The sequence below is a fragment of the Stegodyphus dumicola genome, chromosome 10 (assembly GCF_044657685.1).
Source record: "Stegodyphus dumicola isolate Sdum_Otavi_A_Nest chromosome 10, ASM4465768v1".
Taxonomy (NCBI): domain Eukaryota; kingdom Metazoa; phylum Arthropoda; class Arachnida; order Araneae; family Eresidae; genus Stegodyphus; species Stegodyphus dumicola.
Window position 1 is genome coordinate 178,541,021 of NC_140777.1, and position 20,449 is coordinate 178,561,469.

The 20,449-nt window shown below is 30.1% G+C and overlaps 1 protein-coding gene across 2 annotated transcripts in view; it reads right to left on the reverse strand.

Moving 5' to 3' along the window:
• The window catches only part of LOC118189019 (homeobox protein extradenticle-like), a 675,900-nt gene extending 658,651 nt beyond the window's left edge, over positions 1 to 17,249 (reverse strand). Inside the window, exons 1-2 of one of the 2 annotated variants that reach the window (XM_085825921.1) lie at positions 16,801 to 17,249; positions 16,525 to 16,598 (exon numbers count right to left, since the gene is read on the reverse strand). In XM_085825921.1, the coding sequence (XP_085682047.1) occupies positions 16,525 to 16,598; positions 16,801 to 17,030 (304 nt within the window). In that variant the 5' untranslated portion in view covers positions 17,031 to 17,249. The remainder of the gene's footprint in view (positions 1 to 16,524; positions 16,599 to 16,800) is intronic. The other variant, XM_085825922.1, reaches the window with a different exon arrangement.
• Between the last annotated feature and the right edge of the window lie 3,200 nt (positions 17,250 to 20,449).

The window sequence follows — 20,449 nt, forward strand, 5'->3', positions numbered from 1 at the left end:
AAAGGTTTTGTCACAATGACATCAAAATATTTGTTTACGATATTTTGATTTGAAAAAGTATCGAAGGAAAATGAATATCTAAATCTCAAATTGAGTTAAATAAACTGTTCAGTTCTCTGAAAAGTCCTTAACCAAAATTTTTTTGTTTCAACATCGAATAATTTTGTGTAACAATGAAGAAAGAAAATTATGTTTCAATCTACAATGAAGAGACAGACAGCTAATTCTTTGTTCAGCAATAAAACATTATTCTCAACAGGTTAAAAGAGAGAGGAAAAAAAATAGAAAGAGGAGAAAGAGAGATAGAAAATGAATTTGGGCGAGGGGCGATTAAAAGAAAAGAGATCCTCCTTTAAAGTATGTAATATTTTGAAGGTTTATTGAAGAAGAGGGTAGAAAAGGGCAGAATAAGATTCGTTGGTAATAAGATTCACTGGATTTTAAACTTTGCTAAATAGCAACAGTACTTCGAAGGCCATAGGTATGAAAATTTGAAGCATTTTTTCACAGCGTTTCTAGAGCACGAGGATTATATCAAATCTGAAAATGTTTTGTTTGTTTAGTTAAATAGGACAAAGCACATAAGAGCTATCTGCCTACGAATCTGTAAATGAAATAGCAGCTATTTATACATTTTGCCAGAACACGTATGAAAACAAATAACACCATTTTTTAGTAGCATTTCAGATAGTGATATATTGCGGATTCAGTTCTAATCGAAATTTCAAAATAAAGCTGAAGACCAAAAATATAAAAATTTGCCTTTAGAGCTTCTAATAAACAAAACAACATATACGAAAAGGGCGAATTTGCTTATTCAAACTCTTACAGTTATCGATATGGTTGTCTGAAGAATTGTTATGTGCATGGTCGCCACAGTTTGGCGACTTATTAATTAATCGCCACAGTTTGGCGATTAATTTGTACCAAAATTCTTGCGATAATAATAAAGTACCCATAAAACATATAAATACCATAATACCCGGAAAAAATATGCACCAGGTATATCAAGTTTTATTAATATATAAAATTAAAGAAAACTCTTTCGAGGTTTAAACAATAAACGCACTGTTATCGAGTGAAATGATCATCCTAGGACCACGTGGTTTATCTATCTGTTGCTTCGATTTCTGTTTATTATATTATGTACTGTGTATTATCACCCTTGTTTGCTAAATTTCTTACCGTGAACGCACCTTAGGATTTTCACTTAGGTTTACTGTTCTTTACACGTTTATTTCTAATATCTTGTTAGGTTAACACCAGCTCGACAGCCCCCTTTTCAGCTTCCCAGATGGTTAAGTCTTTCTGAATTTTTGTAGGCTTAACTTCCTTCGTTCATACTTAGTTCATTTATTATTTGATAATTGCATTAATCACTCTTAAAAATATTTACTTCAAAATCTTTTTTTAAAAAAAGTTATGTAATGTGTACAATGTTATACTTATCTAATGCAGTTATTTTGCTGTATAATTCGCAAACTACTTATTCGATAAGTGGTAGGGTCTTTGATTCACGCACTCTGGTGCTACACCATTGCCACGCGTACCACGTGGTTTAATTACAATGTAATAAAATACAGAAATAATGTGCGAATTAATTACAAGAATGTAAATACAAAAATGAGCAAAGTGTGGTTCCGGCTAAATAGTATTCTCCGTCAACAGTTCTGCAGATAAAAATGGCAGGAAGACGAGTAGATTTTAAAATAGGTACGATTTCAAATATGCGATAAATTTTGCACTAAGTTTTAAGGCTGCAATAATTTATGAAGAAGAGAAAGAAAAAGATCGTAGGAGATAAATAAATAATAATTTAAAAAAATTTTTTTTTTACTCTTCCTTAAAAATGCATCTTTTTACTACACCCAATTTTAATTAATTTATTTTTAGCCAAAATGAGCGTTGTCCGTATTCACTGTAAAATGTCCGTATCACTTTTCAAACTGTTGCCACCCAATATTATCGACCTGTGTTATATTTAAAGAATTAAATAATAAGAATCTGCTAATGTATGTTTCTAGCATTGTGATAAAACAACGATATCTAAAGCCATCCAATTTTGAACAACATAATCCTCCTCCAAATATGGGCATCTGGAAGTCCTAATTCGGAATTTGTTTTATTATTGATTTCATATTTTGCAACACTTAACGCATTTTTGATTAACAAACTCTACGATTTAAAAGCGAGCAATGGCAACGCTGTACCCCCCCCCTCAAAAAAAAAAAAACTTTTTTATCGCCAGCGCGCGAGACTGTATCGGAAATTCTAAAGATAGGCTCATTTTAAAATTATTTTGCAATATTGCTGTTGAATTGAATTTTATGGCTTAAGTGCCAAGAACACGATATTTAATAAATAAAGGTAACACATAAAACTTTAAAAATACGCCCCTTTGAGCGTAACGTAAAAAAGCTTTCAGAATTTAATTATTATTATTATTATTATTATTTTCAGTGTTTTACTTTACACCTCGAATGTTATGTATCATTTTTCACTTAATACGCGGTTAAAATCCTGTCCTGGCAACATAAAATCCGTAGACGGCACCTTTCGGCAAATGTTACAATGGGTAAAACATAAAATTTATTTTTTAGTCTTCGTGCACAGCTGATTTTCAGAGTATTTAGCAAAGCGTAAAATCTTTAATTTTCTTTCAAAATTAATCAGTCTGCCAATGGATTTACCAACTCAGTGATACAAATGTACTTCTTAATAATTTAAATCTCTATTACAAATGAAGCCCAAATTAGTGGCTATAATACTTTCAATAATGATAAACATCAGAAAGTTTCTTTACTGTAACCTTTTTTTTTTTTTTTTTTTTTTTTTTTTTGTCTTCTATGCCACAATTTTCCTACAAAGCTTCTATTTGAAAGACTAGCTTTTCAAAAGTCTATAAAGCTAGAAGCATGACTATAACGAACCTACAGTGAAATTGATATTCACTATAAAATATTAAAAAAATAAATAAAAATAAATAAATAAATAAAATAAATGTGCAATAAAAGACTGAAGATGTAAGTTTAATTTTTATGAAAAAAATCAAATCATAGCACTAAAATTACTCTTTATTGGGTTTTCAAATGAAAACACGGCTTGGTGGCAACAGTTTGCAAAATGAATCAAAGCAGATAGTGAATCGACGCAAAATGCGAAAACGAAATTAACAGCCCTTTGGGCTAAAAAGAATGTTTTTTCAAAACTGGCAACGAGAATACAAACTCTACAGATAGATTAATTGTACAAATTTCAGGAATATATGTTACATTATTTTTTCCCTTGCATTTTTCTTGAACTTAATCGTACCGCAAATACCTTTGCGATTATTTTTATGTTTCGAATTTTTCGCCAGGTCTATTTGGCTTTTGACGATATCCGATTGTGATTATCTGACCAGTACCGGAAATTCTACCCGGTAGATAAAATGCGTATTAAAAAAACTTTTAAATCACATGATTTCAGTTATTCAACTAATAAGTAAAAATAACTATAGCTACCATTATGTTACTGATTATATGTGACTAAACAAATTTTGGGCACCTGTGTGCTAAATTAATATGTTGTTGCGTAGAGAATTTAAAACAAAAGTCAGTAATTAGTTTGACACTGCAGAAATAACACACTGGCATGGCTTTTATTTTTTTCGAATGATTTTTCGAAACTACCAGCAGTTCCATGATTTTATTTTAAGTCGCACATGATCAAGATTATTATCATTACTATGATTTCCTTTTCCAGTTATTCATTTAAAAAGTATTTTATGTATTTTCTTTCCTATTTCTCTGTCTATTCAACGAGGAAAAACACCGAAAGCAAATTCAATAGTTCTTTAATGTAGAAAAGTTATTCCTTGCTAATCAGTACAAATGCGCCGAGTCATCATTTTATAAGGTCTTTAAAAAAAAAAAAAAATTCAAGTGGTTTTTGACACGCTAAAAAATCTGGTAAATTATGTTGGAAATTCCGGAAGATTATTTTCTTAATCTAGCTGACGACGTAAGTTAGGTTAGGTTAGGTTACGTTTATCTGAATATCGCAAGGCACACGATCGCTATAGGAATGCCTTCGCGGATGATTTTAGAAAGGAAACTGTCTAGTATCTATCTACACTATTCATGGGGAAACCAGAAAAACACGCATGCCTCCGTCAGGGTTCGAACTGTCATTGTTAACCATTCGGTAACTTGTGGGCCAAATGATACAGAAATCGAAATGCTCCAATAATTGTTTTGATTATTCAGAATATTAAAGAAAAAGTCGATATCAAATAAAATTTAATCTATACCACATTTCGAAAGAATTTCTGCAAAGACTTTTGTCACCGGAAATACGTATATGAGATAAATTTCGAATAAAAAGCAGCCCCGTAGAAGGGGAATAAAACTTCCATTTAAAAATTCGACCCAAACAAAAGCGGGGAAACCAAGCTAAAAAACACCTGACTTTGAGAAAAATTACATTACACGCAAAAATTAAATACATTTCGAAAGCAGTAGCCTTAATGCAAAGAAATGCAAATTCATGATATTTAAAACAAAATAATGGCAACAATCAAAATTTCAAAACGTGTAAGCATGAAACCTCAATTAAATTGTTCTAAAAATTGAACTTGGTTTTTCAGACAGTTGAAAAATGTAACAATTAACACGGACGATACTTCTAAAACTTCTTGATGATCCATTCTACTTACATTCGCTTTGGAATGAAAAAATAATAATAATAATAATAATAATAATATTTATAAAAAACTCAAATAACATTTAAAATTTAAGTTCACAGAATTACAAATCGTTTTTATGTAGCTTGAAACAGAATGAGTGGCATATTCACTACATATACATAAAAATATTTCAAATTTTCTCGACCTTTCGGTAAATCTTTAATGCAGATACATACATATTTATTAGGGGTGAGACATTAGAGTCATAGAACTCCGCGAATCTTGATTCGAGATTCTAAAACTCGCATCTTTGCCCATTTTGCGTCACTTGAATGCTAACCTAAAATATCTTTATAGCTTTTCAACTCAAAACTTTAAAAAAGATCATGTATATCGACATTATTCAATGATGTTCATCAACGTTGAGTACTTTTTGCGGAAAATGGGAAAAAAAATCATTATTATATCCATTAATATCTGTACTGTTCAAAAGATAAAAATATCATTTAATTATTTTACATGTTTAGCTCTGCAATCCTCATCCATTCGGAAATTCTTTCAGACTTTTATTTTGGGCCTGCGGAGCTTCTAGAGATAGAGCTTCTATTCTGCGGAGCTTCTAATGAACCAAAACAATGCCAGAAATTAAGGCCAACGAACGGCAGAGCAGCATAAGTCACTAAACACTGGTAGTTTGGTCCGTGGTACGAATCTCGCGAAGGATAGCTGCATGGGCGCTTTTGTGGTTTTCCCTAAAACATCCTTCACGTACGCAAATAGCCCTCGAGTGTTTTGCCATACTCAAATAATCCAAACCGCAAATTAAGGCATATTACGAAAACAGTGTCTAAGAAACTGTCACGCCAACGACGCTAGAGGTTTAGGATTTCAAATTTTGCAGTTTTTCAAGGATAATTTTTTTCCTTTCAGAAATCCCTTAAAATGCAGAATCCATTATAATTTTAGAAGGGCTATTAGTCTCGAAACAGGATTTTGCGTTGAATACCTAATCCTCCACCCGAATATGGCGGAAGGGCGAATTTTGAAATTGTTCTATTATCTATTTCATATTTTGTAAACGAATTTTTTATAAATAAAACTCAACAATTTCAAAGCGAGCAATTCCAACATTGTACGGGAAACCACGGCGCGAGATTGTATCGGAAATTCTAAAGATATCCTCCTTTTAAATATTTCGGGACATAGTTGTTGAATTGAATTTTATGTGGTTTAAGTGCGAAGAACATGATATTTGATAAATAAAGGTAGAACATAAAATGTTAAGAAAACGCCCCTTTTGGGTATGGTATAAAATCTGAAAACTTTCAGATCAGTTTATAAGCAGCTTCACAATCGTTGATAGCCTAAACGAGTAATTACGCGTCAAAATACGACATACAAAAGCGATATTATGTTAAAAATATATATTTCATTGAATGTGTAAATTTGTAGAACGGTTTATCGTATATGGCATTTCGTTTAATTCTTGAGTAATTTTTGTGTTGTTCATTCGTTCGATCACGACTCGTATCAAGCGGGTATATAAAGTTTTTTCGAAAGCGGAGGCAATTTTGTTTCAATTACACAAAATTACGGTAATTTTTTACATCTCTATAGCTGAATCTATTAGCTCTTTATTGTTTCGAGCAAATTTAAAAAATTCTCGAATCAAATTTTGAATAGGAAACCGGGGAGATCGCTTCATAAACCTCAAGAACTTAATTTTAACTACCTGGAATACAATTGGAAGGAAACTGGGAGAAATTAAAATAATGATATTTAACTTCCGATAACAATTACTCTAATAACAAACATTAAATGATGAATTCATACGGCCTGTTCAAATTCAGCAAGAAATCGAGTTAGATGAACAGAAGTGTTACAATATGGCGCATCAAATAAGCCTGATGTTTAGAAATAAATCAACACTTTTGCATCTAGAAAAAATTCGTGATATGATACCATGTAAAAGAATATCTTCTTTAAAGCAAATAATTTCATTTTCACTTCGTACAAGGAAGTATTGTAACAGGGAAAAATTTCGGAGATCATATTTCAACGAAAATACCCATTTTGACCGCTATCGAATGCAATTTAACGATGCTTTTGCGTGATATCTGTACTTAACGGCAGAATAAAGGACTCTTTTTCCTCAAACGAATTATTACACAGGACTTGCTATAACATGTAGCTGTGCACCTTCTATTTTGGTTGCAATCGACCGCACCAAAAGTATATAAATATATATATATATATATTTGAATTTAACAAATTCTCTATTCGTATAAAACTAATATAAAATTAAAATTTAATTAAAAAAATTTTAATTGCAAAAATAATAAAAATTATTGCTGCGAACTAATTTACAATATCATTTAAATTCTAAGAGCATATGTAAATTAAGTGCATGTATCTAAAACCATGAAAAATATATTATTCCAAAAAACTTCCCCTTGATAAGTTTGTCTCCTGCCTGCTCAACAATTATTCACTTATGCAATTTTTTGGAATAATATATTTTTTCATGGTTTTAGATACGTGCACTTAATTTACACATGCTCTCAGAATTTAAATGGTATTGTAAATTAGTTTGCAGCAATAATAAATTTTATTTTTACTTTTATTTTTGGAATTAAAATTTTCTTAATTAAATTTTATATTAGCTTTATATGAATAGAGAATTTGTTAAAATTCAAATTTCATTCCTTGCAGCAATGGCGCAAGAGAATTATTTAATTTAACTTTACTATATTATTGTAAATATATATACCCGCTCTGTTACTTGGCTCAGTGAGCTTAGTTTTTTTATTCTTATATGTTGGCAAATTTTGCATGATTGAATTATGGTGTTCTTATCTTCCGGTTACGGATTTTATGCCTTTAATTAACCTGGATGCAATACTTGTACAATCATCAACAATTTAAAAGTTTTTTAAGTGCGGTTAAGCTTCATTTTTTCACCACAGCAGCCACATTTGAAACCCAGCAGAATAGTGGATTTGTTGCCAATCTAGAGAAATTAAGCTTCCCAACAACAAAGTAAGGTCTTCTTTTATTATTGCGAATTAAATTACACTTATTCCATTCTGGAATTATCATTTAAGTTATTAAATTATCTCATATATTGACTCAGCATAGCGTCCACAGCAAATTAAGTGTCTTTTTGCCGAATGAGACCAAAAGTAAACTTTCAGTTTTGTGCACCGAAAAGTCTGCCTTCTTGCCCGCTGGTCGAATTGCTTGTTTTTACATAGAAACTGTAATTTTAATTATTTTAACTGCATTTGGTGCTTTATTTTTTTCTATATCTTACAATTTTTAATATAGATATTTTGAGTTTTAATGTATTTTTGCCTTGTCGCGAAGTGAACTGAATTATATCTCTAATAAAATTCGAGAAAATAAGTTTAAATGGAGCAGAAAAAAATCCGTATAATTTAATATTCCTTTTTTACAAAGAAGTCATGTGGCGTACACATCACATTTTTTTAATTGGTAAAAAAAAAAAAAAAAAGAACACTTTTACTTATACTCTTATTTTTACTAATTGCATATATTTTTAAGCGGCAGAAATTAATGTGAAGGAGTTTTTTTATATATTTTAAGGGAGGAATAAACGTCGTTGTTTATTTAACTGATTGGCCTTTGAATTGCGTGGTACAAATAAAAATTAAAAAATACGTGCATATAGTATTTAAAGACAGTTTTAATCAATTTTAGAACATGAAAAGCTCGTTTTAATTTCACGCTCAAATTTATGTTATATATTTATTTCTCTTAATACATACATAATAATCAAAGTATACGCATGAAATGTAAATTCTTGAAGAGACTTTGAAAGTAGTTGCTTTTTGAAAATGGAATTCCATTTAGCTAATTTCTCAGCCAAAATTCGGCAAACAAAATTAAATGAAAAGAATTTACACAACGGTTACATCTTTTTGTTTCTTTTCGTTGAAGCTGTGAAACGAATATGCGACACGTATCTTCACGTCGGAAAACATCCATAATTTGGACTCTCATTCATCACGGCCATTCTTGCGTGGTAAACAAGTATATGTGTTAGCAAACATTGTAACAGCTATTATCTGTTAGTAATCTATCCTTGACTATTAATACTTACAGAAATTAACCCAGTGTATTATATGAACGGACTTTAATCAAGCCAAGAGATTCTACCGCAGTATCTCAAGTTGAAATTGCACGCATGTCAAATGCAAAAATTAAAGCGAATAACGGGTCTTTTTTTTTTTTTTTCCCTTTCACATATTTTCCCTCCTCCAAAATGAAAACTTTTAACCAAATCTAAAATTTATTTGTTAAATATTTATCAAAAAATACATAAGCGGTAATAACAATGACGCAAAAGGACAAAAAATCCACTTCATATTTATTTTATGTTTGTAATCTAAAGGTTCGGAACCTGCAAGAAATTTCCTTTGGTTATCTACACACACATATATATATATATATATAAAGTAGAAAGAATGTGTGTTTGCTCGCGATTAACTCACTACTCAACTTTCTACATTACTTTCCTGGATCCTGGGAAAGGCTGACGTCCACTTTTTTTTCAAAAAAAAAAAAAGCTGAAATCAGAGATATTAATTTAAAACTCTGAAAACGATAATTTTCGCCCTCATTTTTCCGAGTGGCAAAGGTCTCGCATGCTGGAGATAAAAAGCTGCTTTATTGCGAAAGTTGTTGCCACTGCTCGCTTTCAAATAGTACAGTTTGTTAATAAAAATAAATAAATAAATAAAATAAATCTAAGTTTTGCAACGAAATAAAATACCATTGCCAAATATAAATAATAAATTCTCGATTCCAAAAATTCGCGGGGTGCCATTTCGACTGTTCCCATCTTCGTACGATTTTAATCAGCCCAGATATTAATTAAAAACTCTGAAAACACTAATTTTCGCACTCATTTTCCCGAGTGGCAACACTTTCGCACCTTGGAGATAGAAATGTTTTATTTCGAAACGTGTTGCTGCGGCTCGCTTTGAAATCGTAGAGTTTCCTAATCAAAAATTTGTAAGTTTCACAAAAATCAAATATATATATATAAAAAAGAATGCCTGTGTGTTTGTTCGTTCGCATTATGGTAAATTTTTTGGCACATTTAATCGACTGAAATTGAATATATGTGAAATATTGGATTTAACTTGAGTTTTTATGAACATTTGATAAAAAGACGAAAATCATTAAAAGCTGCATGCCATTCTCGCCGATATGAGAGAGAATTGGCTTATTCTTCTATCGAGATTTTTTATGTGGGTTCCATATTACATCAGACTGAAAAATGTATGACTATGAATCTTATTTTTGGCATCGTTATTAGAGAAGGATTACTGCGATATCGTTCTCTCTGTTGTTAGATACATTATTTCAATCTAACTTAACTAGCATCGGGTACTTCCGCTAGTAATTCAAACTTACTGATTACTAGATATTTACTTTTCAGATAGATATTTATTTCAAATAATTCAACTATGTTGATTTAACTACGAAACACTTACTTGAACTAAACATAAACAAATTAAACTTGAGAATAATAATGGCAATCTTTTAACTGTCTTTTTTTTATTAAATTCTTCTTTGACGCATTCAAAATTATCATCTCCTTTCTTACTACAGCTTTCAGCTACATCTCCTGAGTTTCGATTTGGATAAATAATTGTAACTTCGGAGAAAAATTACCAGAAAATATCTTTATCATAAACTGTAGATATTTATCGATCAGCTTGATTCTTTTCTTTTAAAGCCTTTTCAATTTTTAATCGCAGGTATTAAAAAAATAAAAAACTGTTCAAATACAAATGCATTCTTAAACAAAGCGATTACTCGTATTGCAAAAATTCGCACTTGACGTTTGGCAAGTACGAAAAAAAGCAAATCAAATCTGTATATTAAGATATCTGAATAAGATTTGCATTACTGTGTAAGTTACTTAGCTATATTCATAGATTTTTTGCGGTGTTACTAACATTCGTTGTAAATGCTAATGAAAATTAATGTCAAACTGGACACTAAATTACTAAAATATTAAACCTTACTTCAAATTCTTAATACAATAACGTTATAATTATGCTTAATTAAAAATTGCTTTGGGGGACGCATGCAGCTCGCCAGTTTGAGGCCACTGTTCTACCGCATACTTCAGTACAGTCATAAATTAAATATATCTAAGTATTAAACTTTGCAATAGTAAATTCCATAGCTCTGAACCAAAAGTGGACAGTTTAGAATGCTGCTATCCCTTCTTGGATGATAAACGTTTGTATTCGAACTAAATGTCTGGAAAAAGCCAATAGAGCCCTTTCGGGCACCTACAGGCCCTAGTATTCACTATGGTTGTACAAATCGCAGACAGGATACAATGAACGGTGCAACTCTGTGTAAAAAAAGTCAAATACATTTTAGTTCTACCAGACTATTCAATAGTTCTCCGTGCTACAAGCACCGGAGTCTTCAACAAAATGGCTATCACAGCCTCCTTCTATATAACAGACGGTCCCAAAAGAAGCCGTATGTGTATGGACAGACGGGCAGAGGGCCTCCCCTCTCGGATGGGACGACCTACTAAGGGCCCCCCGGCACCATCCCACTTTGGGGAGGGTAGAAAACGTGGGGGAGAGGGTTCTATTTCTCCTCGTCTAGTTTTGTTCCGAGAATGTTTCAAAAAGGGGCGATGCATTGAGTGACAGGGAAGCGAGAACGAAGAGGGGTGTCATTTTCCATCCCCCATCCTGCTAACTCGAGTCCGAGGGACGGTCATACAAGTCTGGAAAATATATATCTGCAAGTAAATGAATTATACGATTCCTAAGCCATCATCTACATAACATTTTACAGAAATTATTGGTTCATATTATTTCCTTTTATCATTTTCATTTAAGAAAGAATAAATTGCTGATAGACATTCTTACGTTGATGTACTAATATCAGTAATATATTGCTGAAATCGAATCAGCTGATTCTGTTGCAGTAAGTTAAATCGATAATTTTCACATTTTAGAAACAGCAGCCGTACATCATTAAAACGTTTGGCAGTCGCATTTACCGTTGCACATGCTTATCATTCATGGTAATTAAAAGCATGAACAAACAGTCTGGACTCCACTGTTGTGGTCCATAACTTCAAAAAATGAAGACTGTGATATTAAAAACTAACATTTCACTGTTATAATTTTGGTATAGGTATATTCAAATATACTTTAATTAAAATATAAACAAAAATAAATTTTTTTAAGTCTTTTTTAATTTACATTTAGTTAGTTACATTTTGGTCTTAGTAATAAAGTCCTAGTTTGTCTTAGTTAATAAACATTTTAAATAGATAAACACATCCCCCCCAGCTACACTAATTTCAGCACAGCAGTAAATGAACAGATAATAGATTCATTGCAGAATATTATACTGAATCTGAATCTTTTCAAGATTTTTGTTATTTATAAAATATTTATTGTTATTATTATCATCATTATTTAAGAGAAACAAGAAAATAAATTGTTACATTTTCTAGAGATTAGGCATAACGTTTCTATTGAGAAAACAATGCACTACTTAATAAAATTCTGATCGAGAGGAATATTTTAACATAAACTAAGATATAATTTTAGACAAAATATTTCTGCATTTGATATGTCCATCAAATAAGTAAAATTCCAATTTACATTATTTTGAGGAAGAAATAAAATTAATCAAAATGATTATATTTTTAAAATACACCGTTGATGGTATAATAATTGCAGTGAATTTAAATGTAGGAAATTATGCTTTATCACAGCACTATGCCTCAGGTATAAAAATGAGCCACAAAGCTAAATTGTAATAAGTTAAGCATTCAAGTGAAAATATTTAATAAGTGTAATTCCGTGACACGGTTCAAGTATTAAAATATAAACACATTTCTGCTTTACATTCATTTCTTTTATGAACAGAAATAAAAAAAAGTTACACAAGAGCATTAAGTATAAAATGAAGAATACAGATATCTTTCCTACAAAGCTTCTCAATTTTAAATATTTTTAATGTGAAACAGATATTTATTTTTGGTATCCAAAATACGCTAAAATTTAACTTCAATTACAAAAATACACTAAATGTTTATTTAATGAAGAATCTTATTCCATTAATTACCATGGTATAAAAATTAATTATTCGAATTCTTCCGAGTTGAGATATGACATTATTATTCCCGCCAGAAAATTTATGATAATCTTTGTTTTTTTAACAGTTAAGTAAATATTACGTAAAATACTTCTTTCAAAGCATCAGTACGGTTTTAAACGACGGTTAACGAGAAAATGATGTAATCCTCACACTTTCATTGATTATTTTATGCCACATAATGAAATGTTCTTATAAGACGGGAATCAAGCGGGTTTTCGATCTCAGACGCCATTAGGCATGGAACTTGAATGAAATGCGACGCCTGCTGCAAACGAATGGAAAAGAAACCAAGGTCATTAAAAGAAACAAAAAAGCTTTCGCACCACTTACGAAACGGCTTTCTTTGCTCACCAGCCACCATTTAAAATGTGATAGTAATTACGCTAGCCTTTTTTTTTTAACCCCATCAACTCCAAATTTTACTTTTTTTTGTGTGTGTGTGCCTCCTGTATACTGCACTGCCGCTACATAATCTCTCAGTGCTCTGTGTTAATTTTCCCTTTTAAGCTGTCTACAAATCATCCCATTCAACATTTTTAACTTTAAACTTTTGTTATTCGTAGCGTCAAACGATAAGTTTACGTTCGACATTTAGTGATACTTCACAGCTTCTATCTCGACAGGATCATCATCTCACATATTTATAATGGCGAAAAGCAATCAAACATTCAATGTTAGCTCACTGGAATACTTTTTAAAACACAGAGGAAATGTGGTAGAGGAATACATTACACGCTGTTTTCGGTACAACGTCAAGTTCAAATATTGACACAATCCACTCCCCATGTTATGAATTAAAACATGGATGGGGGAAAAAAAATACAATTACTTTAACCCAGCCGCTTAACTGTGTAAACGATAATATTAATTACGTAGCTTTCGTGCAAGTAGGATACGGAGAATATTTCTTTTTGCTACAAAGGGCGAAGCATGGAAAGTTGTTTGAATATCGCACAATGGAATAAGGCTGAGAGATATGCTGCCAATTATGGCCAAAGTAATGTCAAGTTTATTATTATTATACTTGCATACTAAATTAAAAAAAAAAAAAAAAACTAAGCAATTTTATAAATTAATAGAACTTTTAAGAAAAAAAACTAAAGAAATTATTTTGTATTCTGAGTATTTACTTCTTAAAAATAATATTTCTGTCTCTTTTTAATATATTCAGAGAATAGTATAGCAATGAATTTAAAATAGAAAACTAAGCTCTTTAATAAACCTTTAAAATTAATGTAAATATTATTATCTGAGACACATATAATAAACCTTAATAGAGTATGAAGATTATTTATTATGTTTTAACACATGAATAACACATTGAATAAATTATTCAAAAGAACTAGATCAGCATTCTATACCATAACTTTGAAATTAAATAAATATTCATGAAAAAATTATTTTGTTTGAAATGTTCATTATTTCAGCTTGAACTAGCCTCCTAGTCGCTCAAAAATTATTAGTTTAATTAAAATCAGTAGGACATTAGATAAATCTTACCAACAAGGATCTCTAAAATTCCTAGCTTGTTATATTGCATTTAAAAGTTTTTATATGGAAACAGTCTATTATTTATAGCCTAAGTATCTCTTTTTTACACTTATACGCTACTGAAAAACTATTTTCATATATTACATGAAACTTCATACATTAAATTAGCTGAATATTTCAAATCTTTTATTTATGCAATTTTTTATTTAAATTTGTATTTATGTAGTAAAACAAAAGTTAAAATACACCAGAAACCTATTATTATATTCAAACATACACTGTGTTAAATGAAAGCAGAAGCTATAACTGGTGCTAAAAAACTGCTGAATTTTAAATTAAAGCATTATAATGAAAATACACGTTTTAATTTTACATATTTGAGTTGCAGTATTGTATTACCATAAAAGATATTTTTTGATAAATAGAATAAAAATTATAAAATTCCTCCCATTTTCTGCATGAAAACTTGTTTTGTATTTTAAAGTTCAATATTTTAATGGCACTGTTTTATATTGTTATCTGTATGAAGTAATAATATGTAACATAGTACGAAGGCAGATATACTGCCTTCATACTATTTTGAATAAACAGATAAAACATAATAAAATTGAATAGCCAGAAGATTACATTTGCAGGTATGTTTTCAGGTAAAAATCCTTTCTTTACAAGTTTTAATACAAATAAAAATTAAACAAAAGTTAGATTACCATTGCTTATATTATATTGTAAATATACCTATATCATAACTGAAAAAGTCATCAAGTTACACAACTGACTTCAAAATAATGAAGCGGTCCAAATTAAATTGGAAGTTGCTAATTATACTGGCACTGTCTTGTTTTACTCATGCAGAAATAAAGAATACTTCTTAATTTCATATAAGCGGAATTTTAAATCTAAATATTAAGAGCAAAAGCATTTTTGTAATTTTATATAAATAATTTGACATTAAATGTAAGATGTAAAGATTACAAAAATATTTTAAATGTAAATAGCATCAAAATAAAAAAACTTTTCCCAAAATGAGCAAGTCAATGTAAGTGCCATGCAATGCATATTAAAATTTCCACAATATTTGTAATGCATGTACAATGTTTAAAATACAATGTCTAATCCTTAATAAATTGATTGAAAATAAAGTTTTATAAGTATGATTCAGAAACGACAAAAAGTTATTCGTTTATATATTTTGAAGCCTGTCCAGAAATCTAAGATAATATGAAAAACTAATGCGCATAAATGAAAAAATACCCAATACATGCATTTAGCTATTCATCATTTGGTCTGAAATGATATACATGCATAACATGAAACATAAATTCAAATAGGATTTAAAAAATTCTCAAAACACTTTCACGATCAAGATCAGATTTTAAAGAAATTATTCCGATGATAAAACGATTAACCATGTTTTTTTCTAACTTACAGCAAAAATTTAGAGCTTCATGTTGAAACAATTTAAACACTCTATGAAATTTCTAAAAAGCTATTCGAAAAGGAATAATGCACATATATAAAAAAAAAAAGTCATTCAGAAACTCTTTGATACGAATCAGAAATTCCTTGACAATTAAAAAAACACTGCTTTTATAATAGTACATTAACAGTTTTATAAATTGTAAGGATAGAATTTCTATAAAATTTCATTATTATTCTACTCACAACAAAATTCACATCGAAATATATTTCTCGCAAGAGCTGCAGCTTACGCAAAACAGTAGATGTATGTTTATGAACAGAAATATGCTGTAGAATCTTAAAATACTACGCTCAGAGCTTGATATCAATATGGCAGATGCAATGAAGCAAAATTGTAAACAAAATGTAATGTAATGTTGTACACAGTGATTGCCAAAATAATTGTTTCTGAATTTTAAAAGGTAAATAAAAGAAATCAGAATTTACAAATGAGTACACTGATTGTAAACAAAATATTAATTTAATTCGAGAATTATGCATTTCGATATAAGAAGAATGTACTGCAACTAACACTACAAGAGAACACTTATTCATATTTATGGAATGTCAACAAATGTTGACATGACAGAAATCCATGTAGATTTGTGTTCCTTATTGTTCTTTTAGTACTCTATACATCACGTCAGGTATAAATAACATTCCTGTGACAGATTTAATGGTATCAAAATACTGATCTAGCTCATTCAAAATGTAAACAGAACAACACTTACCTGTTTTTTCCTTTATTTCACATAGCACGCTAAACAGAGCTGGCTTCATTCGATGACAGTTCAACGTGTGTTTCCTACACGAGAGAAAAGAACAACTCTCAGCATAGGAGCACTCCAAAAAATTTTCAAAAAATTAACATATTTGAACAAAATGCGTGAAATGTGTGCATGCGGCCGTAAACTCAGGCAACGGTCGTAGCAACTCAAGCAGCGCGCCGTCGTTAGGCTTAGCACGCCGTTGCATAATAATAATAAGCTGTGATACCGAAGGCATACCTCGCTTGTGCTTCGTCCAAGCTTTGGTCCGTAATATTCATGATTTGTTGCAGAATTTCTGAAATGTCGTGTTTTGGGGCGTCCTGGTCGGGAGTCCCCCCTTGGGATCCCGGGTTGACAACGTGAGACGGCTGGGCCAGTCCATAGCCGTGTTGGGCCCCTACATGGCCGGCCATGCTCGCAGATGGGAGTTGTGAAACAGGATGCATCATTGTTTGCTGATCGTTCATTCTATGAGTACACACTCGGAGGGGCCTTCAAATCGAGCAAGGGCCCCGACCGCCTTCAAGGCACCGTCCAAGCTCAGCACCGAACCCTTTGGCGACCAACATCCATAAAACCTGGCGCACTCCACACGCTGCACTAAAACCGACTATAATTGAGTGTTTTGATTGGAATACTTTTGACGGACAGCAAGCGGCTCCAAGGTGGGTTGAACGATAATGCCAGTCAAGCCACTTCGCCATAAAAGATGAGCGTATGCCGCGACGATGACGACGTCATCGATTAAAGCGACCAATCACAGCCTTGCGTCATGCTCACATTTCGCCAGCACACGAACGTCAATCACGGGATTTGGCTCCGCCCAGTACCATGATAGATGGCAAGCGGAAGTTCCGGTTTCCAATCAGCGCATGCGCTCAGATTTAGCAATGTATGTCGGGAGTTTTCACGATGCAATGGCGGCTGTGGGATCGTAGCGTCGTAGGGAATTCCTTGATTTTTATACTTCTATACCAGTTTTTTAATTTTTTTTATTTGATTGCATATTATGTTGAATTTTGAAATTTTTGTTTCTTATTCTGGTTTGCTTATTTATATTATTAACACTGCTTTTCATATATAATGCAATTTTTAAAAATGTCTGGTTGTTTATGTTATTATTTATGTTATTTTTCTTTGAATGAATTTACTTTCATTCATATTTTGACCAGAACGTAAAGGATTCAACAGCATGGACACTAAATGTTAAGTCTGGTGTTATGTATAAAAGATTATCTTAAACTTATATGTTTCATATCATAAAATAAAACAAAGTTAATGGTTTAATATTATGAATATAACTCTAGGTGAACTTTTTTCCGAATCTTATTATGTTTGTTAAATGGAAATCATTAATTTTAATCAAAGAAAAAAAAATTTATTTCGATTTCTAAAATTCTGAATATTTTAATTTTTTATAATAAATTTGTGCTGAAGAAATAATGTTACAATCAGACTGTTAAAATATAAAATTCTTATTTAGAAATTAGGTTATTTTTAACCTTCTAATTCCAACATATCCTTTATCATAATAAAGTATTTTTTGCCAAAATGATGAAAAAAATGTGTCATCAGCTATCTCTAAGGTGGGTATTTAGAATTTTTTAAAATCTGCTCCTTTTAGACAAATTAATACTTGGTAGATTTATAATAATGTTAATGCTGATTAATTGTATTACTTTAGAATTCTGCGATGCTGAAATAATTGAAGAAAATATTTTTATTTTGCTATTTTAGTCCCGAAAAGACAAAATTAAAATCTAACTTATCAACATAAATAAATATATAAAGAGATATGCAAAAAAGCCAAAAAAAAATTGTGTGCATTATTCTTTATTATTTAGACATTTATATAGAATTCAGCATTGTTTACTTATTTGTAGATGGGTGTAAAAAATTATGTATATATGTAATAATAATTTCTTTTCCAATAAATTTGTAACCTAATTGTTTTTATACTTTGGTATTATGTATTATGTTAGCAAAATTAAGTGAAGCCACATAAATTAGTTATAATTGTTTGGTTCTACATATACAGTTTTAGTTTTTAATTATTCTGAGAGTCATGCTTTCAAGCTGCATTGCTTTATACAGGGTCATGCTTTTAATTCATGTAATATTTCATGCTGTATTGTTTTATACAGTTCTATTTAATAATATTTAATGACATAATTTCAAGGGAAACTAAGCGTTGTTTATCTCAATTTCTACAGCTATACTAAAAATATAACTGGAATAAAATAAAAACTGTATATGCATTTGCGATTGCTTATTTTATTTGCTGTGATTGGGGTTAAAGATGCAGTTGATTTGTTTGAGATATACAATATAAAATAATTTAGTATATTGATAAATATGAATCTTTTGTTTCCTGTCATGAAATTTTATTTTGATTAATATTTATTGAAAGATATGCTATAAAATTAAGTAAATGTGGTACTTATATATTTATAGTCATAATTACTCATTTTGCATTTTTTTTTTTTTCAAGTGATTTAAAATTTTCAAACTGTTTAGTTTTTTTTTTTCATTTATTTATTTATTATTGAGCTAAAAGTAACTTCTTTAGCTAACAAAAATTAATAAAGTATTTTATTTATTGGATATCTTGCATGTAAAATGAAGAGGACTAAATCTAGTTTATTTCCAGAATAGGCATATTAATTTATTAAAATTGATTCAGACACTTGAGTAAATCAAAATCGTAAAAAACAACCTTATATTTAGCGTAGGTATAATGAAACACTCAATCGATTTCTAGGGCAGCTCCTCATCATTGATGAGGAGGGACCTTTAGCTGCCCTCGAAATCGATTGAGTGTTTCATTATACCTACGCTAAATATAAGGTTGTTTTTTACGATTTTGATTGTCACATTAGCGTGTTTCTCTTCTAGTCTACTTGAGTAAATGTTAGATGATATATATAAACATTTTGATCAAACTAGAGTATAATAATAGAGAGCTGACAAGAGGAAAGAAAATGCTTTTCTTGTAAGGAGTTTTGTGACATCCATGTTTTCTTTCTAGCGGGAAAGGCATCTGTTGCATGAGAACTGCTATTAAAAATTAAAACTTGTCTGCTAAATATTAATAACATTCATAAAACACATATTTTGATTTAATTTTTAAAAAGATTTATCTGTCATTTATATTAATATTTCCCTTTTCCTATGCAGTGTAGTGATGTAACATATATATATAGCTTGTGTTATTCCAAGGAGAGTTTTCAAATATAACATGAGTCATTTTATGTTACATAATTGTGCATTTACATAAACATGGAGTCTGTATAACTGCTTTACCATGTATATGAAATCATAATTAAATTGTTAAAAATTTAATTATTTATTTTTATATTTTTTGATTTATTTAAATAAATATATTTTTTGAGTCTTTTAGTCTTTCTGTATCTTTTCTTGTAAATTTCATTGTGTTATAAATGTGGTATCATAATTTTGTTGCTTTAAAGAACTGAAAGTAAAATATTGAACTTCATTCATTCGTATATGAAAATAAAACAGACATAGCATAATAGAAGAAAAATTTTTTCCTTTACCAAAATTATAAGTAATTAGTGCATATTAATTAAAATTCCAGTTAATGTGGATGTCAAAAACATACATGGACCTCAAAAAATTTTTAAAGTCCTGTACATTTGATATGCTTATTTTACATATTAATAATTTTTTCCCTGCTGTTATAATAATGCCTTTGTGGAAAAGTCATTAATTTAAAATTTTTTCATGCTATGGTGAAGAAATATATTTATGTTAATTGTTCTTCAAATAAGTTTTATTTAAAACAGAAAAATTATTGCATTGTCTTTTAGCTGATTTTTAAAATAAAAAAAATTAGTGCAATTATTTATTTTTAAGGTAATTTCTA